Source organism: Myotis myotis, unplaced genomic scaffold (assembly GCF_014108235.1).
Source record: "Myotis myotis isolate mMyoMyo1 unplaced genomic scaffold, mMyoMyo1.p scaffold_m19_p_35, whole genome shotgun sequence".
Taxonomy (NCBI): Eukaryota; Metazoa; Chordata; class Mammalia; order Chiroptera; family Vespertilionidae; genus Myotis; species Myotis myotis.
The window spans coordinates 1,425,162-1,451,696 of NW_023416341.1; the positions used below are offsets into that span (position 1 = coordinate 1,425,162).

Here is a 26,535-nt window from a genome sequence, read left to right on the forward strand (position 1 = left end):
TCAACTATAGTAAAAACACCCAAAAACAATCAAACAAATGGAGGCTAAATAGCATGTTACTAAACAATGAATGGGTTATCAAAGAGATCAAGAACGGAATCAAAAACTTCCTGGACACAAATGAAATGAACACACAACAATCCAAAATCTCTGGGACACAGCAAAAGCAGTCCTGAGAGGGAAGTTCATAGCACTACAGGCATACCTCAAAAAACAAGAAAAATCAACAATAAACTATTTAACCCTACAACTTAAAGAATTAGAAAGAGAACAAGAAAGCCCAGCGTAAGCAGAAGGAGGGAAATAATAAAGATTACAGCAGAAGTAAATGACATAGAGACTAAAAAACAAACAAACAAAAAAATAAAACACACACACAAATCAGTGAAACAAGAGCTGGTTCTTTGAAAGGATAAACAAAATTGATGAACCATTAGCCAGACTCATCAAGAAACAAAGAGAGAGAACCCAAATAAATAAAATCATAGACAAAAGCAGTGAAGTAACCACTGTTACCACAGAAATACAAAGGACTGTAAGGAAATACCATGAAGAACTATATGCCAACAAGCTGGACAATGCAGATGAAATGGACAAATTCCTAGAAAAATACAATCTCCCAAAACTGAATCAGAAAGAATCAGAAAACCTGAATAGGCCAATAACAACTGAAGAAATAGAAGCAGTAATAAAAAAAAAAAAACTCTCAGCAAACAAAACCCTAGGTCCAGACAGCTTCACAAGGGAGTTTTACCAAATGTTCACATAAGAACTAACACCTATACTCTTCAAACTATTCCAAAAAAATCCAAGAGGAAGGAACACTTCCAAACTCTTTTTATGAGACCAGCATTACCCCAATTCCAAAACCAGATAAAGACACTACAAAGAAAGATAATTAAAGGCCAATATCCCTGATGAACATGGTTGCTAAAATCCGTAACAGAATATTAGCAAATCGGATCCAAATAGGATTTAAAAGATCATACACCATGACCAAGTGGAATTTATTCCAGGGATGCAAGGCTGGTACAATATTTGAAAATCAATAAACATGACACATGACATAAACAAACTGAAAAAAAAATCACATGATCATATCAATGGACTAAGGAAAAGCATTTGACAAAATCCAACACCCATTTTTAAAAAATACGTATTTTATTGATTTTTTACAGAGAGGAAGGGAGAGGGATAGAGAGTTAGAAACATCAATGAGAGAGAAACATCGATCAGCTGCCTCCTGCACACCCCCTATTGGGGATGTGCCTGCAACCAAGGTACATGCCCTTGACTGGAATCAAACCTGGGACCCTTCAGTCCGCAGCCGACGCTTTATCCACTGAGCCAAACCGGTTAGGGCCCAACATCCATTTTTGATAAAAACTCTCAGCAAAGTAGCAATAGAGAGAGCATATTTGAACATGATAAAGGCCACATATGACAAACCTATAGCCAACATCATACTCAATGGGCAAAAACTAAAACCATTTTCCCTAAGAACAGGAATAAGACAGGGATGTCCACTTTCACCACTCTTATTCAACATAGTACTGGGAGTTCTAGACCAGTGATCAGATAAGAAGAAGAAATAAAAGGCATCCAAATTGGAAATGGGGAAGTAAAACTCTCATTATTCGCAGATGACATGATAGTACACATAGAAAACCCTAAAGACTCCCCCAAAATACTACTAGATTTAAAAAATGAATTTGGCAATGTAGCAGAATACAAAATCAACACCCCAAAATCAATGGCTTTTTCATACACCAATAATGAATTCTCTTTCTGAGCAATCCCATTTACCATTCCAAAATTTTTTTTTAAATACTTAGGAATAAACTTAACCAAGGAGGCAAAAGACTTGTATTTGGAAAACTACAGGATGTTGGAAAAAGAGATAGAAGAAGATATAAACAAGTGGAAGAATATACCATGTTCATGGATTGGTAGAATCAACATCATTAAAATGTCTATACTACCCGAGGCAATCTACAGAATCAATGCAATCCTTATTAAAATACCAACAGCATATTTCACAGATATAGAACAAATACTCCAAAAATTTATAAGGAACCTAAAAAGACCTGTAATAGCCACAGCAATCTTGAGAAAGAACAAAGTTGGAGGAATCACAATATCAGATATCAAGCTATACTACAAAGCCACCACAATCAAAACAACCTGGTATTGGCACAAGAATAGGTATATAGATCAATGGGACAGAACAGAGACCCCAGACATCGACTCAAGCCATTATGCTCAATTAGTAACTGACAAAGTAGGCAAAAGCATACAATGGAGTCAAGACAGTCTCTCCAATAAACGGTGTTGGGAAAATTGGACAGATATATGCAAAAAATGAAATTAGGCCACCAACTTACACCACACACAAGAATAAACTCAAAATGGATAAAAGACTTAAATGTAAGTTGTGAAACTATAAAAATCCTAGAAGAAACCATAGGCAGCAAAATCTCAGACATCTCTCGTAGCAACATGTTTACGGATATATCTCCTAGGCCAGTAGTCGGCAAACTCATTAGTCAACAAAGCCAAATATCATCAGTAGAACGATTGAATTTTCTTTTGAGAGCCAAATTTTTTAAACTTAAACTATATAGGTAGGTACATTGTTATTAACTTAATTAGGGTACTCCTAAGGCTTAGAAAGAGCCACACTCAAGGGGCCAAAAAGCTGCATGTGGCTCGCGAGCTGCAGTTTGCCGACCACGGTCTAGGCCAGTGATGGCGAACCTTTTGAGCTCGGCGTGTCAGCATTTTGAAAAACCCTAACTTAACTCTGGTGCCGTGTCACATATAGAAATTTTTTGATATTTGCAACCATAGTAAAACAAAGACTTATATTTTTGATATTTATTTTTTATATTTAAATGCCATTTAACAAAGAAAATCAACCAAAAAAATGAGTTCGCGTGTCACCTCTGACACGTGTGTCATAGGTTCGCCATCACTGGTCTAGGCCAAAGAAAACTAAGGAGAAAATAAACAAATGGCACTACATCAAAATAAAAAGCTTCAGCACAGCAAAAGAAACCATCAACAAAACGAAAAGGGAACCCATTATATGGGAACATATTTGGCAAGGATACATCTGATAAAGGGTTAATATCCAAAATATATAAGGAACTCATACAACTTAACAGAAGGAAGGCAAACAATCCAATTAAAAAATGGGCAAAGGACCTAAATAGACACTTCTCCAAAGAGGACATACAGATGGCAAAAAGACATATGAAAAAATGCTCAAAGTCATGGATCATCAGAGAGATGCAAATTAAAATGCCAATGAGATATCACCTCACACCTGTCAGAATGGCTACCATCAACAAATGACAAGTGCTGGAGAGGATATGGAGAAAAGGGAACCCTAGTATACTGCTGGTGGGAATGCAGACTGGTGCAGCCATTGTGGAGAACAGTATGGAGTTTCCTCAAAAAATTAAATATGAAACTGTCATTTGACCCAATGATCCCACTTCTAGGAATCTATCCTAAGAAACACAAAATACCAATCAGAAAGAATGTATGCACCTCTATATTCACAGTAACACAACTTACAATAGCTAAGATCTGGAAACAGCTCAAGTGCCCATCAGTAGATGAGTGGATAAAAAAGCTGTGGTACATTTACACCACGGAATACTATGCAGCAGTAAAAAAGAAGACTCTCTTACCCTTTGAGACAGCATGGAGAAACCTGAAGAGTATCATGCTAAGTGAAATAAGTCAGTCAGAGAAAGACAAGGATCACATGATCTCACTCATATGTGGAATCTAAGTAACAAACTGATGAACGGAGTGGATCGAGAGACTTGGAAGCATGGAACAGAGTGCGGAATCTCAGAGGGAAGCGGGGGAGGGTGGCCGGGTGGGAGGTAATCAACCAAGACCTTGCATGCATATATGCATGGCCCATGGACAGACAATGGGGCAGTGAGGGCCTGGGGTGGGGAGTAGGGGCAGGGGTGGTATAGAGGGGGCCAATGGGGGAAAACGCAGGACATATATAATACTTTCAACAATAAAGATTTTAAAAATAATAAACTTGCTATTTACTACTTGATTAGATCCCAGACACCATAAAGTTACACATTAACTTATAGATTTCTCTCTCGTAGACAAGATAACATCAAAAGTTATGGTTTTGCCAAACCGGTTTGGCTCAGTGGATAGAGCGTCGGCCTGCGGATTCAAGGGTCCCGGATTCGATTCCGGTCGGGGGCATGTGCCTTGGTTGCAGGCATGTCCCCACTGTGGGGCGTGCAGGAGGCAGCTGATCGATCTCTCTCATCGATGTTTCTGACTTTCTGTCCCTCTCCCTTCTTCTCTGTAAAAAATCAATAATATATATTTAAAAAAAAAAAAGTTATGGTTTTATTACCCTGTATGCCAGATAAATAAATAAATAAATAAATGAAATTAAATGTAGGTGTACCTGAGGGCCATGTTTTAAGGCTTCTAATCCCACTACGCTCTCTCTTATGGATGATCCTGGCCAACAGCTTCAATTACCCGCCATATGGGATGACTCCATATGTCTAGCTTAGTCCCTCCCCCTCTGACCTGCTTTCACTCCTCTTGAAGCCAGGTGTTGACTAAACAGAATCTCCACTTGCATAACCCAAAGGAATCTCAACCACAATGTGTCTCAGAGTACATTCAGCCCCTTTCCCACCTCCCCCAAACTCAACCACTGCGCTGCTCCTCTGAGTTCCCTACCACAGCGAGGGGGGCATCAGCATTCACCCAGGTGCCCACACCCCAGGAACAGGAGGTTCCTCATCCTTGACTCCCACTTTTCCTTGTACCCCACATCCAATCAGCCATCAAATGCTCTTGATTCTTCTACCTCGTCTCTTCATTCTCAACCGCACTATGGTAAACTAAACCATAACTGGTTGTTCACAACTGGATTACTAAAAACCTCTCCACTTCCCTCATTGCCCCTCATCCAACCCTCCCTTCAGGGGCTTCCAACTGTCCTTTGGTAAAGGATCAACTCTTTAAGTGGATGAAAAGACCCTTGATTACTTCTCCAGTCCAATTTGGTTAATAAGGACAGAGTATTTTTTGTGCCCAGGCTTCTTGGGATCACATTCTGAGTTGTGCCCTCACTAGTTGATGACCTTGAACAAGTCCCTTCACCTCTTTGACACCTCCATTTTCTCTCCAGGAAAATAAGGATAATAGCACCTACCTCTTAAGGTTGCTGTAAAAATTAACTTGCTAGATGTCAGGATCTTAGGACAGTCCCAGCTCACAATATGCATACATTTAAGTGTCAACTGCTCTTCTTCATTCCCTACCTCCAGTTCTACACTTCCACCAAACAACTCATTTCTCTTCCTTCAGGCTTTCACACTTGCTGTTCTCTGTTCAGAATACTCTGCCAACTGGCCAACGGAACCCAAGTCTTGTTTTGGACAGTAGTGCCTCTCACAACCTCTCCTCTTCCTCACAATATGGTTTAAGAGCAAAGACTCTGAAGACAGACGGCCTGCGTCCAAATCAACACACAGTCACTTATAATCTCCCTAACTGGACAGGTTATTCACTTATTTTCTCTCCACGACTCTTCTGCAAAATGCGGAAGATAACAGCACCCAGCTCATAGAGTCACCAAGCTCCCAGAACATGGTCTTAGAATAGTGCCAGGTCAATAATAAGCTCTCAATAAATTCTAGCTATTATTATTATTATTATTATTATTATTATTATTATTATTGCTAAGCTTGTTATACAGATCTCATTCCTCCTGTATCCAGTGTTTTAAAAAATTTATTGACTTTAGAAAGAAAAGAAGGGAGGGAGGGGGAGGGAGGGAGAAGGGGAGGGAAGGAGAGAGAGAGAGAGAGAGAGAGAGAGAGAGAGAGAGAGAGAGAGAGAGTTGTTGTTGTTCCACTTACTTACGCATTGGCATGCATTGTTGATTCCTGTATGTGCCCTGGCGGGGACATATGGGGACGACGCTTTCTCCCACTGACTACCCGCCAGGACCTGCCTCTAGTCTTGGCCTGAACCGCTTTCCCACGCCAATCCTACCCTCCACTCTAGAGGAAATACTCTCTGAAGCTGGCATACTATCCCCCCAGTCCTGCTCACCATCACCCCAAACTCACACACCGATATAATGGGACATCAGCAGGCGACTCCCACATCCATCAGACCATGCCCCCCAACTCCATCAGTCATCCAGGCCCTGCCAGGCTTGAGGGACCCCAAATCAGCTTCACACAGAGCTCCCACCCCCATTTGACCCCCGGTTTTCCGACGGCTCCACTGCTTTCTCCACCTTCCTTCCATCACAACCTGGTCCCCTCTGGCTCTATCGGACCCCGGCTCTGGGCCGGCCGGCCGGCCGGCCTGCCCGCTCGCCCGCCCGCCCGCCCGCCCGCGCCCGCCAGGCCGAGCCGCTGACCGGTCCTGCAGCTGGAGGTCGGGTCGCTCCCGAGGCTCCACATAGAAGCTGATGCCCGGGTGCGTGGCGAGGGCCCTCCATAGAAACTCCTGCGTGTAGGGCTCCAACGGCAGCGGGAAGGGCGGCACGCGCGTCTCCAGGCGGCTCCACAGCGCGGGCAGACACAGGCCATCAAGCCCCTCCAAGGCCACCTCGTCCAACAACGACTCTAGCGCGTCCATTGCTACTTCAGTTAGTAGCGCCCGGGGCGCCTGCGCACTTCGCTGCCGAGGACCCCGGTCCAGCGCGCCTGCGCACGACGGCGAGCCACTTCGGAGGCGGGTCAGACCCCGCGATCGGAGGAGGAGTTTCAGAGCGCCTACGGAACGTCATCCCTTTAGAGGGCGGGCCCAGCCAGTGAAGCTCCGCCGCCATTGGTCCGCAAACCCGCAGTAACCAGGGGAACTGCAAACAGTGCAGAGACCGCTTCCGGTTTCAGCACCCGGAACCACCGCCTCTAGGGATGGACGGTGAGTGTTCGTTGGCTCCTCCGGGAGGTCGAGGAGTTATTCTCCCATCTCTCCTCAGGCTTCCTTCCCCCCACGTCCCCCCACCCCCCGGGGGGGGGGGGCAGAATGCCAAGCTACAGACCCCTGGCCACCACTGCCAGACCCAAGGTGGTCTGGGGTCTGAGGGAAGGGAAGCCTTAGTGGTCCGGGATGGGGAGAGAGGCTGGGGGAGTGGTCAGTGTTTGCCTCTGTCGAGCAGTGGTCGCGTAGGAACCCGGGACTGGCCGGGGGCTCAGTGAAGGGGTTTGGGTAGGGAAAGAAGTCAACCTCTGAGGAGGCTCTTGTGTGTCCTAGGATGTGCACTGTGGGATATGGGAGTTGGTGTGGCGGCAACCTCCTCATGGGGCGGGCAGTCAACCTACTGGAAAACGGGACTTGGTAAGGGAGGGGCGGGCGGAGACCGGGGAATGCTCTCTTCTTTGCCTCGATGTTAATAGTGATGTTCAGCGCCAGGGACTCTGTTAGTGCTGGCAAGCAACACCTCGCGAAGCTTCGTAATAGCCCTTTGCGTTGAGTGTTGTTAATCCCATTTTGCAAATGAGGTAACTGAAGCTCAGAGAAGTTAAATAAATAACTTGCTCCCGTCCAGCCAGCCAGCAAGGGGCAGAGTGAGAAAGGAACCCAAACTCTGTCTCCGGAGCTGAAATTGTGCAGTTTGAGGTTTGGAAGGGGCTTTGCTTTAGAGGCCCTTCATTTCAGATGCTGCAAATGCAGATATCTGCAAGGGCAAGCCTAGTGGGCTGGATTGGGCTGTGACTGAAAATCAGTCCTTCTGAAAGGGAAGCTTCTCACTCGGCTACTGCCAATTACTTTCTTGGGGGCACCTCTCAAAACACCACGAGGGCCCATCCATCGGAAGGCCAGATGCAGCGGTGGGCCACCATCTAAGGGTCCCTGATTAGAACCCTGGAATTGACCATTGGAAGCAATCTGAAAATAGGCTACGCTGGTATCTCATTTTGTAGATGGGAAGGCTAATGTCTGGAGAGACCAGTAGGGTCTGCGCTGGAATCCAGATCATTTTTCTCATTTTACCACTGCCCCTCACTTCTGGTGAATTGGTTCCTTTGTGACATCTACTTAATGCAGTGTGGAAAAAATTTAATTAACGGCCTTGTTATGTGCTTAGAAGACATCTTTGCCCTTTGTACTTCAGAAGTAGTATAAAATGTCATTTGCCAACTTGCCCTATGGAAAGGTCAGTATAATATTGCTATGGAACAATCATCAAATCTTTTTGGTCTCAGGATGCCTTTATACCCTTACCTCAAAAGAGCTTTGTTTATGTATATCTGTGCTATTTAACGTATCAGAAATTAAAGCTGAGGAAATCTTAAACATTAATTAATTTAAAAATAACCCATTACTTCTGAATATAATAATATCTTTAGTTAAAAACAGCTATATTCCCACCCCCCTCCTGCCCCCCCATTAGCAGGAATAGTGGAATTATTTTACATTTTCCCAAATTTCTCCAATATCTGGCTTAACAGAAAATAGCTAGACTCTTGCCGTGGCCAGTGTGGCTTCGTTGATTGGGCATCGTCCTGTGCACAGAAGGGTCTCCAATTCGATTCCCCTTCAGGGAACATGCCTGGGTTTCGGGCTTGATCCCCAATCAGGGTTCATGTGGGAGGCAGCCGATCTATGTGTCTCTCACATCAATGTTTCTCTCTCCCTCTCCCTTCTCTCTCTCTCAAATCAATAAAAACATACTTTTTAAAAAAAGAAAAAGAAAATAGCTAGACTCTCATTTTGGCTTCAGCAACCAGACTGTTGTGCTGTTATTTTATCTGATGTATATGAAAAATCAGGTGTCTCACAGATATACAGTGGTAAGGGAATATTTTAATTGCCTTTTCTGCTTAACTTTTTTGTGCTCTGTTACTTTAAAGTCCATTTGTCTGTCTTGCTTTTCCATTGGATATTTTACCCATGTATGATTTTATAAGTTAGGCATTGGTCATTTGGAAAATGTTACTTTGGTGATTTATGCAGTTCTTCCACATGTTTACATTGGCAATCTCATTACACAGTATAAAATGGCATATTATTACATAATATCAAAAACACATTCATTGATATCACCACCTATCTCATTTTTGTAAAGAGAGTTTAGCTGTTGGGATGCTATTAAACTCAAGGTAGTACAAACAAGCTTTCTATTTGTTTACGCTTGAAAGCTTGAATTTTATCATTAGCAACAGATATTGTCAGTTGTTTCCCTGAAGTGAAAGGTTTACTTTTGTATTTGATAAAGGGTTTGCCAAACCACCCAAATCTGAATAACTATAGCTTGTCTGTTCTTTCCCCCCTTTAATGCTTTATTGTTTAAAGTATTACATGTCTCCTTCCACCCGCCCTTGACCTCTCCCCAGCACTCCCACCCCCCAGCACATGTCCTCACTCCCCTAGTGTCTGTGTCCATTGCTTATGCTTATATGCATGCATACAAATCTCTTCAGTTAATCTCTTACACCCCCCTCCCCCAACTCTCCCCTGCCTTCCCTCTGAGGTTTGATCTGTTGGATGCTTCTCTGTCTCTGGATCTATTTTTGTTCATTATATTCCACAAATGAGTGAGATCATGTGATATTTATCTTTCTCCCACTGGCTTATATCGCTTAGCATGATGCTCTCCGGTCCATCCATGCTGTTGTGAATGGTAAGAGCTCTTTCTTTTTTACAGCAGCGTAGTATTCCATTGTGTAGATGTACCACAGTTTTCTAATCCACTCATCTACTGATGGGCACTTAGGCTGTTTCCAAATCTTAGCTATGGTAAATTGTGCTGCTATGAACATAGGGGTGCATACATCCTTTCTGATTGGTATTTCTGTTTTCTAGGGATATAGTCCTAGAAGTGGGATCACTGGGTCAAATGGGAGTTCCACTTTTAATTTTTTGAGGAAACTCCATACTGTTTTCCACAGTGGCTGCACCAGTCGGCATTCCCACCAGCAGTTCATGAGGGTTCCTTTTTCTCCACATCCTCGGCAGCACTTGGCGTTTGTTGTTTTGTTGATGATAGCTATTCTGACAGGTGTGAGATGGTACCTCATTGTAGTTTTGATTTGCATCTCTTAGATTATTAGTGACTTGAGCATCTTTTAATATGTCTCTTGGCCTTCTGTATGTCCACTTTCGAAAGGTGTCTATTTAGATCCTTTACCCATTTTTTGATTGGGTTGTTTATCTTCCTTTTGTTAAGATGTATGAGTTCCCTATAAATTTTTGAGATTAGACTCTTATTGGATATAACATTCGCAAATATGTTCTCCCATACAGTGGGCTTTCTTGTTGTTTTGTTGATGGTTTCTTTTGCTTTGCAGAAGCTTTTTATTTTGATGTAGTCCCAATTGTTTATATTCTTTTTAGTTTCTATTGTCCTAGGAGCTGTATCGGTAAAGATATTGCTATGATATATGTCTGATATTTTGAAGCCTATGGATTCTTCTAAGATTTTTATGGTTTCCCGTCTTACATTTAAATTCGTTATCCATTTTGAGTTTATTTTTGTGTATGGTGTAAGTTGGGGGTCTGGTTTCTTTTTTTTTTTTTTTTTTTTTTGCATATATCTGTTCCATTTTCCCAACACCATTTATTGAAGAGACTGCCTTGACTCCATTGTATGCTTTTGCCTCCTTTGTCAAATATTAATTGAGCATAATGGCTTGGGTCGATTTCTGGGTTCTCTGTTAGGTTCCATTGGTCTACTGCTGGGGTCGGACCCCAGCAGGTCCAGGGGTTCCCAAAGGTGTGGACGGAGTCGGCGAAGAAGGAATGACACAGAGACAGCGTTCAGTTGATCAGCAGCCTAGCCAGGATCTCTAGCCAGGATCTCCAGCCAAGTTCTGGTCTGGATCTCCAGCGAAGTTCTGGTGTTTATTGTCTTGTTACATCCGTATTTATACCAGTTGATTTTAATCCTGTCAATTTCTATTGCAAAGGTTAGGGCGTTTCTTATCTCCATTCCAGGGAGTAAAGATTATGTAGCTTAAGCGTGATTGTTTGTAGTTAAAGTGATTAACTACCCGCCTGGCACTTAGTTAAGGAGTTTTATCCCCTTCTTGACTTCAGGGAAAAATCCCTACCTGGGGAAACAAGCTTTCTCGGAGAGGTGACCTTGGTTAAAACACACAGCGCTAAGGGGAGCAAACATATTAAGAACAGTATGCTATATACGCCAGGTCCCTTGAAACATATGCTGTGCAGATGTTTCTTTCCTGCAGCAACTGTGTCAAGCAGCAAGGATGGACCGGCTTCCGGCAGTCTACATGTGTGTTCTTGTGCCAGTACCACGCAGTTTTGTGAACAGTGGATTTGTAATATAGCTTGATATCTGGTACTGTGATCCCTCCAACTTTGTTCTTCTTTCTCAGGATTGCCATGGCTATTCAAGGTCTTTTTTTTATTCCGTATGAATTTTTGGAGACTTTGTTCAAGGTCTGTGAAATATGCTGTTGGTATTTAATAGGGATTGCATTGAATCTATAGATTGCTTTGGGTAGTATGGACATTTTAATTATTATTGATTCTACCAATCCATGAACATGGAATATTATTCCATTTGTTTATGTCTTCCTTTATCTCTTTTTTCAAATTCCTGTAGTTTTCTGAGTACAGTTCTCTTACCTCCTTAGTTAAGTTTATTCCTAGGTATCTTAATATTTTTGTTGTAATGGTAAATGGGATTATATATATAGATAATGTGAGTTCATTATCTATATACTAGAGGCCTGGTGCACAAAGATTTGTGCACTCGGACAGGGGGTCCCTCAGCCCGGCCTGTGCCCTCTCGCAGCCTGGGACCCCTCGGGGAATGACCACCTGCTGACTTAGGCCCGTTCCCTGGGGGATTGGGCCTAAGCTGGCAATGAGACATCCCTCTGGCAGCCCGGGAACCCTCGGGGGATGTCCACTTGCCAGCGGGGAGCAGGCCTAAGCTGCAGTCATACATCCTTAGCGCTGCTGAGGAGGCGGGAGAGGCTCCCACCACCATCGCTGTATTGGCAGCTGTCAGCCTGGCTTGTGGCTGAGCAGAGCTCCCCCTGTGGGAGCGCACTGACCACCAGGAGGCAGCTCCTGCATTGAGCGTCTGCCCCCTGGTGGTCAGTGTGTGTCATAGTGACCAGTCATTCCCAGTTGTTCTGCTGTTAGGGTCAGTTTGCATATTACCCTTTTATTATATAGGATAGAGGCCTGGTGCATGGGTGGGAGCCAGCTGGTTTGCCCCGAAGGGTGTCCCGGATCAGGGTGGGAGTCCCGCTGGGGGTGCCTGGCCAGCCTGGTTGAGGGGCTAATGGGTGTTTGCAGGCTGGTCACATCCCCTTCAGGGTGGGGGTCCCCACTAGGGTGCCTGGCCAGCCTGGGTGAGGGGCTGATGGGTATTTGCAGGCTGGTCAAGCCCCCCCCCAGTGGGGACTCTCACCCCATGGAGGTTTGGCCAGCCTAGGTGAGGGGCTGGTGGCTGTTTTCAGGGTGGCCACACCTCCTTTAGGGTGGGGGGGTCCCCACTGGGTTGCCTGGCCAGTCTGGGTGAGGGGCTGAGGGCCGTTTTCAGGCTGGCCAAGCCCCCGACAACAGAAGCTCCCAGCCTCTCCTTTTTTCCTTTTTTTTTAAAATTCTGAGATTTATTTCCCTTCTATAATTGAAACTTTGTAGCCTTGAGTGGAGCTCAGAGCCGGCCAGAGCGGGCGGGAAGCTTGACTTCCTCCATTGCCAGGGGCAACCCAAGCCTCCTGCTCGCTCCAGCTCTGTGGCCATGGCCAGCTGAAAGCAGGTATCTGGGGTTTATTTATCTTCTATAATTGAAACTTTGTTGCCTTGAGTGGAGCTCAGAGCCGGCCAGAGCGGGCGGGAAGCTTGGCTTCCTCCATCACTGGGGCAACCAAGCCTCCTGCTTGCTCCAGCTCCGTAGCTGCTGGCCGCCATCTTGGTTGGGTTAATTTGCATATAGTCTCTCTGATTGGCTGGTGTGCGTGGCTTAAGGCATAGCGAAGGTATGGTCAATTTGCATGTTTGTCTTTTATTACATTAGATATAAAACCCTAATATGCAAATAGCCCGAATGGTGGAACAACCAAACAACTGGTTGCTATGACGTGCGCTGACCACTAAGGGGTGCATGCGGAACATGGCAGGTGTTGGCTATAGCGGGATGGGGGAGCAGGTGAGCAGGGATGCTAGACCAAGGTGGGGCGCTGGTCGCTGTCATGAGGCGAGCCTCTGGTGGTTACTGAAAATTCTTTGCTCCCACACGCCGTGATCCCGTCCACGCCATCAGCGGTGCGAGCGGCAGCTGCCGGCCCTGATACCCCCTCAGGGCTTCTCCACCTCCCCCGCTCCTGAGGAGCAATTGGGGCTGGCACTTGCCTCTCACATCCACTGCTGGTCCTGCTCGCACTCGCTGCTGGCACCCAGTTCCAGTTCTGATCACTTGGCGCCATCAGCGGGTGCGAGGGGTGGCTGCTGGCCCCGATTGCCCCTCAGGGCTTCTCCACCTCCCCCTGCTCCTGAGGGGCTATCAGGGCAGCAGCCGCTGCTCACACCCGGTGCTGGTGCTGGCCCCAATCGCTCCACATTGTCAGTGGGTTTGAGTGGGGCCGGTGCTGTCAGTGGATGGGAGTGGTGGTGGTGGGAGCAGGGCTGCTGGCAGATGGGGAATTGGGGGCAGTGGTGGGAGGGGCCGGGCGGGGGCGCGGAGGATGGGCGGAGACCCACCCCTGTGCCCACTGCAGCCTCCTGGACTTGTGTGTCTTTTTCCTTCACCAGGTTAGGGAAGTTTTTATTATTTCTTCAAATAGGCTCTTGATCCCTTGCTTTCTCACTTCTATGATGTGAATGTTGTTATACTTAACATTATCCCATAAACTATCCTCATTTAAAAAAAAATCTTGTTTTCTTTTCCTGCTCTTATTCGTGTTTTTTTTCCTGCCTTGTCTTCCAAATCCCTGATTCGATTCTCTGCTTCATGAAGACTACTGCTTATTCCTCCTAGTATATCCCATATTTCTGACTGGTCCTTTTTATGGTTTCTATGTTCTTTTTCATGCCTTTGAGCATCCCTATAATCATTACTCTGAACTGTATAGATGATAAACTCCTTGTCTTCATATCATTTAGTTTTTTTTCTAGAGAATGCTCCTGTTCTTCCATTTGGGACCTGTTTCTTTGTCTTTCCATTTTGGCTGCCTCTTTGTGTTTGTTTCTGTGTATTAGATAGATCTGCTATGACTCTCAGTTTTCACAGGGTGGCCCTATGTAGTAGGTGTCCTGTGGGGTTCAGTGGTACAGTCTCCTTGATCATCTGAGCTGGGTACTCCAAGAATGTCCCTTGTGTGGGTTATGTGGGCTCACCTGTTGTAATTGAGTCTTGATTGCTATTGGCCCATTCGTGTGTGGGATAAACCCTGAGATTTACTGATTATGAGTCTCAACCCAGCCATGGTGTTGAGCTTCTCTACAGGTTCTCACCACACCTGTGGAATTCGCCTCAGCATGGTTTGGTGCCTGCTGAGATCTCTCTTTGGATATGTGGCTTGTGAAGCTTATTGGATCTTGCTCTGATGTTGTCTGAAGCTGGCCACTGGGTGTGTCGGTTCTGGGCCTCTTGGGAGGGACTCTTGTGAAGGCCAATGTAAGATGTTGCCTGTGACTGGCCCTTAGCAATCTCTTTGGATTTACAAGTGATCCATAGTTTGTGGCTGTCTCTGCTGGGCCTGAGGGCACATGAGTAGGACCAAGATGAGCACCAAGGCCAGCTTTTTCCAGCACTGGGCCTGAGGACAGATCCGCAAAGGTCCCAAGGCACCCCTAGATCCGCTTGCTTCTGTCTGCTGGCTGCCTGCTAGGCTCAGTCACTGAACGAGCATCTGGCTGTACTTGAGTTGCATGAGGTAGGTTCACAGTAAGTCAACAAGTAGGGGTGAGTTGAGTTCACCAGATTGATACAGATTCAATCTTGGTGCCAGTGCTGGGTCTGAGGCCACTCAGTAAATATCCTCAGGTATACCAATTCTAGTTGCCACTCGTTAGGTCCTTGCACACCTTTTTATTGGGGCAGGGTGTCCGGGAGTTGTCGGGGTGAGGTCTGCAGAGTTTATCAGTCCCAAATAGACCAAGATTTGGCTGTGTGAAGGGAGGGCTCTGCTCTGGCCGAGTGTGGGAGGCCCTGTTCTAGAGCCACACAGATAGTCTGTCCCAGATCCTGCTGGAAGGAGACAGCTCAGCAAGGTGGGGCTGCTGGGCGTCAGGAGGATGGATCCTCCATGAGGGTGAGGTGCTGGTCACGCTTCGGGGAAGGGTGTGGGTGTGACCCCTGCCCCAGAGCCACACCACTCAGTCTCTTCTGGATTTTGTCTTGACCTTGGCAGGGCGGAGCCACTGGCAGTTGGGTGGGTGGGTCCCCTGGAGCCATAGCCTGAAGGTGGCTTTAGTGGATCTCCTGTGAAGGGGAAGTGCCAGTCAGGTTCATGGGAAAGTAGGGGAATGGCTCTTGCCTCAAAGCCAAACAACTCAGTCACTGACACCCTGGCCAAGGCAGCTGACTCCCCAGCAGGGCATAAGCTCCACCAGGTGGGGCAAGAGGGAGTCCAGAGGATGGGTGAGGCTATTGCTTTCCCGCAGGCTGATGCTGCATGGAGGGGAGTGTTCCACCCAAGTAAGACGGCATCTGCAGTGTGGGAGAATGACTCAGCACAGGGATTCTGGTGGCTTTCCCTTCAGCTCTCTCTCCAGAGCCACAAACCACAGACTCCTCATTCCACACTAGTCTGCTCTGTCCTCCCTCTGCAGAAGCCCAGGGTGAGTGTCTGTGAATTAAATTTGATGTGTTGGCCCCTTAAAAGGGTGCCTATGTCTCTAGTGGACTCCTAACTCTCTCTGGCAAAAAGAAACCTGCTGCTTTTCACAGCCAGATGTTACGTGGGTGCCTCTTTCTTGTTCTGGTGCTCTAGACTGGGAGCTTGGCTTTGCCCCCCCATAGCTAAGATATCCCTCCAGACCCTCAGCTGCCCCTGACCCCACCTGTGGGCCCTGCCTGCCAGTCTTGATGTGGCTTCTTCTGTAAATCCTTGGTTATCAGATTTCTCTTCAGCTAGTCTTCAGTTGGTCATTCAGGATTAATTCTATAATTTGGTTGTAATTCCAGTTTAGCCTTGGGAGGAGCTGAGTGTAGCTCCTACCTGCTCTGCCACCATCTTGGATCTCTTTAAAAATGACATTCTATACAATATACAATGTATGGCTAGTTCAGCTGGCAACTCAGTCATGCAAGTGTTTTCTGGGATCAGCCATTGTATTTGGGCTTGTAGCAGAAATACTTTAAGTGTACTTCTCATTTTTTCATACAAAATATTTAAAAATGTTTACTCATGGGCTGGTGTAATAAGACAACTTCTACTTTTTGTTCAGGACACCATAAGTAAAAGTGATTTTTTTGTTTGTTTTATTGTGAGTACATGTAAGTAAAGAACAATGACTACTCGTACAGTTTGGTGCCACTGCCTTTGGTGCCACTTTAGGCTACAAGCAGTTTTACCTACTATTGCTTTTGCATCATCAGTACAAATGATCAACACAGTGAAAAAGTCTTAGAATTATGATGAAAATTGTTTTGTGCTTGGGAACCTCTCTTCCTCGCAGGATCAGTGGAACACATGTTGAGAAACATTGCTAAACCATTTTCAAGAAGTCTGCTTAATCATCTCTAATTGTTATCATCTCAGCTCTCCTAGAGCAGTTGTTCGCCAACTTTTCGGACCTCGTGAACCATCAGTGGTCCGCGGATCACCTTTTGGCAACTGCTGTTCTATAGCATTGTTATGCCCCGATGGAGGAACCTGTTCATTTTCACATTGGTTTCAAAGGAAAAACTGTGTTGTCTTTAAGAAAATATTTGCCGTAAGATTAGATTTGATATTCAAAGGATCCCTTTTTCCATTTCCATTTTTAAAACTTTGACTTATACCTTTTTATAGGCACATATTTATTGGATAAACCTTGATGAGTTGTGATTCTACCCAAGGTAGATAAGCCTTATTAGGGCTCTGCTCTGGTAGAGTGTGCGAGGGAAAAATAGGCCCTATTCTAGAGCCACACAGCTAGAACAGACCTTTTCCACAACCTTTTTCCTGGCCCATTGGTTTTGGCCTTGTGCTCTGTGATGCACTGTGATGTAAAGCAGGTAGTTTTGGGGGCCATATAGCCAGTCACCTTGAATTTTAATCTCAGCTGTTACCCTGACCTCTCTCAGCTTTAGTTTTCCTGTCAATAGAGTGGAGATGATGATGAAGCTTACATTGTTTTGTTTGGTAATCCATTGGTGAGTCTCTCATTGTGGATTCAATGGGACTATGCACGAATGCACTGAACAGCAAGTCTAGCATATAAAAAGTGCTCCTACATGGTAGCTAACGCTCTCGGCAAATGGGCAGACTTCCTCCAAACCACTGGCAGGAGACGGAGGAGGGGATCTGATGAAGCCTCTAGCACAGCGGTTCTCAACCTGTGGATCGCGACCCCTTTGGGGGTCGAACGACCCTTTCACAGGGGTCGCCTAAGACCATCGGAAAACACATATATAATTACATATTGTTTTTGTGATTAATCACTATGCTTTAATTATGTTCAATTTGTAACAGTGAAGTTGGGGGTCACCACAACATGATTAACTGTATTAAAGGGTCGTGGCATTAGGAAGGTTGAGAACCACTGCTCTAGCAAAACAATAATCTTCATAATTAGCTCACTCTTTGTTTAAAAGGAAAAACAATGATATTTTTGTTTTCATGAAGGTAAATTGGCAATGTGTGAGTCTTCTGTCTGTGAAAATGTTCACCTTTATGTTAAAGTCAAATTTCCTCCAGTGCTTTAAAAGTATGAGATGGTTTAGAAAAAAAAATTCTACTCAGTTTTCAAGGAACATAATAATTAGACAAAAGTTCAGCACATCAATATAATTACAAAGGATTTTAAAGCTGCTCATTTGCTTTTGTTCCCCCCCAGAGCAAATATTTAACATTTCCCTGTTTATACTGTTCATTTGCTTAGCAAACTCTCTCAAAGAATTAATAATGCGCAGATGAAATTTAGCCTAGCTTGTATAAATAATCCCAAGCTACGAAACGGGTGACAGTTGAATCAGTAAGGTTTGATAGAAAGCATGGTGTCAGCATGTCTGGTCTCTTCTGTTCTTGTGTGATTTTCACCTGGACTACTGGGGATTTGTCTTTTTCTCTTACTACACAAAATAAGCCAAGCAAAACAAAACAAAACAAAACAAAACAAAAAACCAATAAAACAAAGCAGGCATCCAGCAGGCAAAATAAATGTGTGGTCCATGTAGTCTTTGTGTCTGTTCTCTTTTCCTTCCTTGGTTCCCATCTTGAATCTGATTCATTTCTTTCCTCTTGATATTTTCGGTATTCATTCCACCCTGTCATTTTAGGGGACTCAGCACACAGTGTTTTGCTTGTTTTTCCTCAGGGCATTCATTCAGGGACTCCTCAACATTTCAGTGCCTTCTGGGCGCTGGCATGCAGAGATTTCAAGATGAGGAAGATTGAATCCAGGTGAAGGGTAAATGGGAGTTCATTGTACTAGTCTCAAACATTTCTGTGAAGTTGATTATTTTTATATATAAGTTAAATATTTTTTAATCCTTCAAAAATAGAGATATAGCAAATTTAAAAATGAATTCTTTATGCCAGATATTACGAATTGGGAGCCTCTGGCTGAAATATAGCCCACAGGCATGTTTATTTGGCCCATATGTTTTGTTCTTTACATTTTTGAATTAGCTCTTAACATTGAAAAATTGGGAGATTTCCCATAAATAACTGATTATGGTATTTTCTTTAAAATATCAATAAAGTCTGTTAACTCCAAATTAGAATTCTGCCTGGCCTCAGTTCCCTCACAGCTGGAGCAGAGTGGAGAAGGGAGGGACACTGTCCAGGTCACCACAGCACCTGCCTAACTGGTTTCCCTCATGGCATCTGGTACCTGGCTGGGCCCCAGAGGCATTTGAAGTTACAATCCTGCTCTAGTATGAACTTGTGATATGCGGAATGGCAAACTGGACTCTCTCATTGTGGGTTCTTGTTCTACGAAGTTTGAAGAATAAAATTCACGGACTAGCCAAGACTGGTTTGGCTCGGTGGATAGAGCGTCAGCCTGCGGACTGAAGGGTCCCGGGTTCGATTCCGGTCAAGGGCATGTGCCTTGGTTGCGGGCACATCCCAGTGGGAGGTGTGTAGGAGGCAGTTGGTCGATGTTTCTCTCTCTTCAATGTTTCTAACTCTCTGTCCCTCTCCCTTCCTCTCTGTAAAAAATCAATAAAAATATTAAAAAAAAATTCACGGACTAAAAGATTTTTAGCAAAAATGTGGAAGTTTATTGCAAGCATATATAACCCACCCCCCAGGAAGGGGTCCCCCAAATAGGAGAGCTCTCTCTGTCTCTCTAAGATGGGAAAAATACCCCCAAAACAAACAGTCCTCTGAGTCTCTGTTTATGGGTTTAAAATGCTGGCAGCTCTTGGTATATATACGCTACATTCTAATTAGACCCCTTCCCCATTTTATGTCCCCCGTGCTTTCCTAATTGGCTCCTTTCCCCTCTTTTCCTTACATGGTATCACTTCCAAAGTTTCAAAGCCCACCCGGTGTCCCTCTCTTCTTCTTCCCCTTATCTTGTAACATTCCTATAAATAAACTGGGGCCTTGGAGTCATGTATGCATTCCTCTCCCCTGGGCCCTCCTTCCCTAAAACTGCCTTTCCTGTCTCTAAACTCCTTTCACTTAGACAATTTTGAAAATTCCTATGGACTTCATGGGTGCCATACTGTGCTATACTTGTCTTTTAGTTTTAATCTGAAAAAAAGGTGATAAATAGTATTAGGGGCCTGGTGCACGAATTTGTGCACCAGTGGGGTCCCTCGGCCTGGCCTGTGGGATCTGGCTGAAACTGGCTCTCCGACATCCCCCGAGGGGTCTTGGATTGTGAGAGGCTGCAGGCCAGGCCAAGGGACCCCACCAGTGCATGATTGGGACTGGGGAGTGATGTGGGAGGTTGGCCAGCCGGGGAGGGACCACGGGAGGGCTTCAGGGTGTGTCCATCCCGTCCCACTCAGTCCTGATTGGCCGGACCCCAGCAGCAAGCTAACCTACTGGTCGGAGCGTCTGACCCCTGGTGGTCAGTGCACATCATAGTGAGCGGTTGAGCAGCCTTAGCATATCATTAGCATATGACACTTGGATTGGTTTGAATGGCCGACTATACAATGGGACACTTAGCATATTAGGCTTTTATTATATAGGATTCGCTGCCCTTAAGAACTTCATTGACTAGTGAGAAAGCCAGACATAAACAGATAATTAACTGCAACCCAACATGGGAGTTCCTAAAAGATAACACTCTGGCCCACTGCCTGGTGTTATAAATAAAGTTTTATTAACACAGCTACATCCATTTGCCTACAAATGCATGTAAATGGTCTATTGCTGTTTTCATGCTTCAGTAGCCGAGTTGACTAGTAGAGACCATATGGCCCACAAAGCCAAAAATGTTTACCAACTGGCCCTTCATAGGAAAAGTGACTACTACTGACACAGAGGATCCAATTTAATTCTTGAGATGGCTCAATATGATACTTACTGTAATTGTGCCTATTTTGCACCACATAGCTAATAGGTAGCAGAACCAGGACTCGGCTGAATAAAGTCTACACTCTAGTATTCATCAACAGAGCTGTCTCAGCCCTGTCCCTGCCAGTATGTGGCCAGGTTCTCACATCTGGGAGTGAGTCTGCAGGTGAGGCCTGCCCTTTATGCTGGTAGAATAAATATAGTTTACTAGTGAAGGGCACGCTCCCTTCAGATCTGACCCTGGCTGCTCCTTTATTTCCAAATAGGAAAGGGATACAAGGAGCAATAGGGTTAGAAGGAGGAGCTTGGAGCAGTTTACAGAGCACGTTATGTCAGAATAAGAAAGTATCAGTTGTCTTCAGTGCCACAGGATGACTTCTGATGTCCCACAGCCTGACTCTTGTAGTCTTAACAATTGCCCTGTGAACGTAGCACATTTAAGTGGAGAATTTTCCTGGGGAAGCTGTCCCCCCTTGCCCGTGTCCTTAGTTGGTCTTCTGGTCTCCAATCTCATCTTTAAATAGTCATCCACCCACTCATGCCCAGAGTTTTTATACTGGGCTGAACTGGGTCCATAGCTGTGTTTTTCTATATTTAAAAATAGAGATTTCAGCCGAACCGGTTTGGCTCAGTGGATGGAGCGTCGGCCTGCGGACTCAAGGGTCCCAGGTTCGATTCCGGTCAAGGGTATGTACCTTGGTTGCGGGCACATCCCCACTGGGGGGCGTGCAGGAGGCAGCTGGTCGATCTCTCTCATCGATGTTTCTAACTCTATCCCTCTCCCTTCTTCTCTGTAAAAAATCAATAAAATATTAAAAAAAAATATATAGAGATTTCCCATTAAGGCCTGGCCTTTTCAGTCCCCAGACAAAAGGGTGCTTTGGCCCCAGTGGGCCTGCCTTCCGTCACAGCCCAGGTCCTTAGCACTGAACAGTGGCCACCTCAGTAGTTGACTTGTAATGACAATTTGGCCTCTTCTGACCGGTGGTGCCAGTTATCAAGTGCTCACTTTTTGCATTGAGAATATTGTCCCGGCCCTGCAGGCATCTGAGATTTCAAACCCTGCACGACACACCTTGTCAAGCTGGCTATCTCTTAGGCACATCATATTCTCTCTCAACTCCCTGCCATGCCAGTGATATGTTCCCTGCCACCCTTTCAAGTCACCTCCACACCGTGGATTGTGGTGCAGAATGAATTAATGCTTGCAGAATTATTTCCTCCTACATGGCAGGATCCCAGAGCTCCTCATGCACCATGCTATCGCAGGTATTGGGCTTCCTGCCTTTCTTCTTCTTTGAGGGTAGAGACCCACCCTTGTTCCTTTGTATGTCCGGCACTTGGCCCAAGGACAGGTATAGGGAGAGGTCCATGAGTGTTTGCCGGATTCACATCGTAACCAGGAAGGAGATGAACCCATTTGTCCCTTAGTGAATTGTTGGCCAGTCTCCATAAAGCAGACAGAGAAAAGGCCCTTGTAGCCAAGTCTCCAGGCCAAGCCTCCAGAGACCTGACTGGTTCCTCTTCCTCTAGTGGACAAGTTCAGTGCCTCAGGCACTGTCAGGTGGAGTATTCAATCCAGTCCTAATAACATGCCCTGCCCTAGCTACCCCTGTTATATCCCACAGCCTCTGTGTTTATTCTGTTCTCCTGCTAATCAGTTACCTTCCTGTCCTCCCCCCACTTCCTCTCCCAGTGAAGTCACTGTCACTCTCTTGTCCTGCTGTTACTGAAAAGCAGACCTGACCCTGAGCCGGTCTGCCCAGGGTGGCCGGTAGCGTGTGGGTTCTTGGCTTTGTGTAGGAAAATATCACAACATGAGTTCAGGTGACTGTGAGGGAATGTTTATTAAAGCTGTAGCAGTAAAACAAGAAAGGGCTTAGCATAGAAGCAGCAGGAGAGCCTAGGCTGGGCTGCCCTAGCTCTCTGGGAAGTCAAGGAAAATGGGGCCTTGGGAACAGGGTCAAGAGATTAGCCTGTGGGGAGCTGCTGCTGCCCATCCCTCCCCAGATTGCAAGTCTCCTGGGAACCCTTAGAGCAGCGGTTCTCAACCTGTGGGTCGAGACCCCTTTGGGGGTTGAACGACCCTTTCACAGGGGTCGCCTAAGACCATCGGAAAACACATATATAATTACATATTGGTTTTGTGATTAATCACTATGCTTTAATTATGTTCAATTTGTAACAATGAAGTTGGGGGTCACCACAACATGATTAACTGTATTAAAGGGTCGCAGCATTAGGAAGGTTGAGAACCACTGCCTTAGAGTTTAGGAGATGCAGGCCTGTGGGGGAATAAGAGAGGAAGGAAATGGTGGGGGCTGCTCCTCAGAGGGAGAGCACAGTGGGTCCATTGTCTTGAGGCTTTTTTCTCTCTTTCTCTCTCTCTTCTTAGGAAAGGCTTTCAGCAGAATATTCATCAGTTTTCCAGGAATGCTCCTTCAGGGTTGTAGTCTCCACTTGATTGGTCAGTGTGAGGGTTGTTACTCATTACAGCAGGTCCTGGTGTCCCCCACTTCTTTTTGCTGCTTTTCTGAGACTGGAGCTGAAATACAGCTGAGGCCTAGATGTTATTTCTGGGGAGGTGACCTTCAGTTGTCTGTCTCAGTTTCCCTGTTCCACTGGGCCTGGCTTACTGGCCTGTCTCACACCTCATTTTGGAACCTGATAGTACCTTGACCACTCTTCGCTGATGGATTCTCTGGAGACAGCCCTGACTTAACATGTCCTCTGAGGACAGGACAGTTATGGGTGAATGCAGCACCTGGCAGGAGGTTGGACAACCACAGCTGTCTGGTCCCCAACCATAGGAGCCCTGCAGGCACCACCACTCTTTTCTAAAGTCTAAGTGAACTTGCAGTTCTCTGTGTGTGTTTCTGCTCCAAGGAGTCCCAAACTAATTAGATACATTTTATGAGCCCACCTAAAATCACAGAAGTTAGAGCTGGAAGGGACTTGACATCTAGTCCAGGATCCACTGTGGTGACTGATGTATTTCAGGGATTCCATGCAGGGGTCACAGGTTAGAAGCCTGCAGGGAGCAGGCAGGTAATACAAATGACTGCAGTGGCCGGATTTATTTCGTTATGCAGCTCTATGCCAGATTCTTCCAGTGCCTAAATACACCTCGCATACTTGGGAATATTCTTTATTTTTGTAAATAAATCTATTGGCTACTAATTTCTTTTAATTAATTAATTATTATTATTATTTTATTGTGTGTATATATATATATTTATTACAGATGTCTCTATTTTCTCTATTTTTGTCCCCCTCCACCCAACCCCCACCCCACTCCAGACCTTCCCCATCTTATTGTCTGTGTCCATGGGTTATGCATATATGCATACATGTTCTTTGGCTAATCTCTTCTTGTCCCCTCCCACCCCCACTGAGAGTCTACTAATTTCCTGAAATGTACTCTTTCCCATCTCTCCATCATCTATAAGTAGAGATAATAGCTCTATCCTCTTCCTGGGGTTGTGAGAATTCGTTGCATTAATAAATGACGCAAAGGCCTGGCACACAGTCCATATGTCAGTGTCAGCTGCAAGACAACGAGGGTGGTGGAGGTGGAGGTTCTCACTTTTGCTGGAGACAAGGGAACATGAGCTATCACTTTCATCTTCACTGTAGGGAAAGAAAACCTCTCAGATCTGCTGATAAATGGCAACTTGGACTTGACCTCACTGGCAGGGAGACAACCTGTGGGGTGGGGATCCAGAGTGGCAGGCCATTGTCCTCAGCTCCTGGCAACTGTTCCCAGGCAGGAATGCAGGCCTTGTGTTGCCAAATCTTTCCGTGTTTCTTACTTTTCAAAAAATCTAGAACTCAGGAATTTTAAGTGAAATTTATTGTCTGGAAAAAAATATATGTATATTTTACCATTATGGAGACCAGACAAATGTCTGTGGGCTGGACTCAGCCTTTACATCTAGTCTGATCACTGTTATTGGCAGGTGGGGTGAGGCCAAGGCATGAGGAGTGAAGTGTCCCCGATGGGCAGCCCAGGAGAAGGAGAACTGACCCATATCCGTTCAGTCCAGTGGGGCCTCCCCGCACCTGCCAAGCCTTCCTCCCAATGAGCCCACTCCTTGGAAGTTCTGCAGCTTGCTTCCTTTGAGATGGAGATTTCATTTTAAACCTTCCGATTAGAACTGTGACAAACCAAGGCAGAGAATTAGACTCATTTATTCTCTCCCTTTCTTTCTCTCTTCCTCCTCTCTCATCTCTCCCTTCTGTCTTGCTTTCTCCCTCTCTCCCTCTCTCTCCCTTTCTCGTGGTGCTATCCATCCGAGCCATATTCTGGAGAGGAGTGGAAGGAGCAGAGCTTATTGATCAGACTGAGTGGGTTAGAATTCTGAGGACTCTTACCTCTCAGTGCCGAGAGCCTTAAGTTGTAAAATGGAGATTAATAGTAGGACCTTCCCACAGGGCTGAGAATCAAATAAATTCATTCATCTAAAAACCCTAGAATGGTGCCCAGCACTTAATAGGTTCAGTAAAAATTAGCTATCAAATCACAAGAAAAAAACCGCATCTCTTTCCTTAGGATTCCAGGGGTATCTCATGCACCATTTTTTGTGTTTTCCAAGGTTAGGCAGGATTATTTTTGAGGGGTAGGGTGCAAATACTCAGAAGACACCTTACTTTGGATACATATACACATACACACATACAGGGTGGAGTAAAAGGTTTACAGTGTGCGTGTGGAAAGTAATATCCTATATAATAAAGATGTAATGCGCAAATGGTCGTTACATAACGACCAACCGCGTAACTACTGGATCACGGATCAGCTGGAGGGGGTGGGTGCAGCGAGCTACAGCGGGTGGGGGAGAGCTACAGGAGGGGGTAGGGCAGCAAGCTATGAGGAGTGGGGGGCAGCGGGCGGAGAGCTACTAGAGGGCGGAGCGAGCTACTGGCGCACAGATTCGTGTGCAGGGCTACTAGTAATAAATAATAGTAAGAATAAACTGTGTTGCCTGTACTCACCACTGTAAACTTACTTTTGCCACATCCTGTATTTTCACAAATGCAGTGTCTTCACTTATATGCTGTCGGGAGCTGGGATGGGAGGATGAGGTTGGGTGGGGTATAAGTGGGAATGGGTTTGGGATCTTGTGTGGTGGATACAGAAGTAGACCAAAGTACATTTTGGCCTGGAAGCATGTTGTCACATAGGCCATTGATTAGATTACAGAGGTCTGGTATTTACTTAATTTCACATGAAAAAAGAAATCAATATTTTTCGATTATCTCCAATGGTGCATTAAACTTACTGTGTCATATTTCGCTTCACCATCCCAGAAAGAGCAGGGGGTAGGGTCAGGAAAGCACACTGTGAGAGAAGAGGAAGTCTTTCCAGCAGTTCCAGAGGTCATCCTGCCTCCTGTGCCTTCTGGCATTGTCCATTCAGAAATTTGTTCATATACTCAGTTATCGGTTCTGTGAAGGCAAACCCTTGTTCCAGAAAGGTCTACTGATGTCTACTCCATTCCAGGCACTGTTCCAAGTGTGGGAAATTCTGTGATAAAAAACCCAGACAGCAGCCTCTGATTTCTCAAAGCTGATATTTTAGTGGAGGAGACAGACCACAAACATATCAACAAGAAACAGATGTTAAGTGCTGTGCTTAAAGTCCCTTTAAGCTGAGATCTGATTGGTGAGAAGACCAAGAGGATGAGGGCAAAGGCCTAGAGGCAGGAAGGAATCCTGAGTCCAAGGAGCAGGACTGTGTGTGAAAGTGAGCAGGGGGAGGGGGAAACACTGGTGCGTCAAGCAGACAAGTGATACAGGCTTAGTTTTAGATGGCTTCCGTGGGAAAAGCCCAGCAATAGTGGAGGCAAGAGACCCACCAATTGGCTAGTGAAAAAGATGACAGCTCATGGAGGGA

The 26,535-nt window shown here is 45.4% G+C and overlaps 2 protein-coding genes across 8 annotated transcripts in view; one reads left to right on the top strand and one right to left on the bottom strand.

Moving 5' to 3' along the window:
• The window catches only part of GTF3C1 (general transcription factor IIIC subunit 1), an 87,437-nt gene extending 80,703 nt beyond the window's left edge, over nucleotides 1-6,734 (bottom strand). For 2 of the 4 annotated variants that reach the window (XM_036303077.1, XM_036303076.1), the window contains exon 1: nucleotides 6,443-6,733. In XM_036303077.1, coding sequence (XP_036158970.1) covers nucleotides 6,443-6,663 — 221 coding nt within the window. In that variant the 5' untranslated portion in view covers nucleotides 6,664-6,733. Of the gene's footprint in view, nucleotides 1-6,442 lie in introns of all 4 variants that reach the window. The other 2 variants (XM_036303075.1, XM_036303078.1) reach the window with 2 other exon arrangements.
• Nucleotides 6,735-6,919: 185 nt separating this feature from the next.
• The window catches only part of LOC118652894 (katanin interacting protein), a 203,712-nt gene continuing 184,096 nt past the window's right edge, over nucleotides 6,920-26,535 (top strand). For 3 of the 4 annotated variants that reach the window (XM_036303136.1, XM_036303139.1, XM_036303137.1), the window contains exon 1: nucleotides 6,926-6,951. In XM_036303136.1, coding sequence (XP_036159029.1) covers nucleotides 6,945-6,951 — 7 coding nt within the window. In that variant the 5' untranslated portion in view covers nucleotides 6,926-6,944. Of the gene's footprint in view, nucleotides 6,952-26,535 lie in introns of all 4 variants that reach the window. The other variant, XM_036303138.1, reaches the window with a different exon arrangement.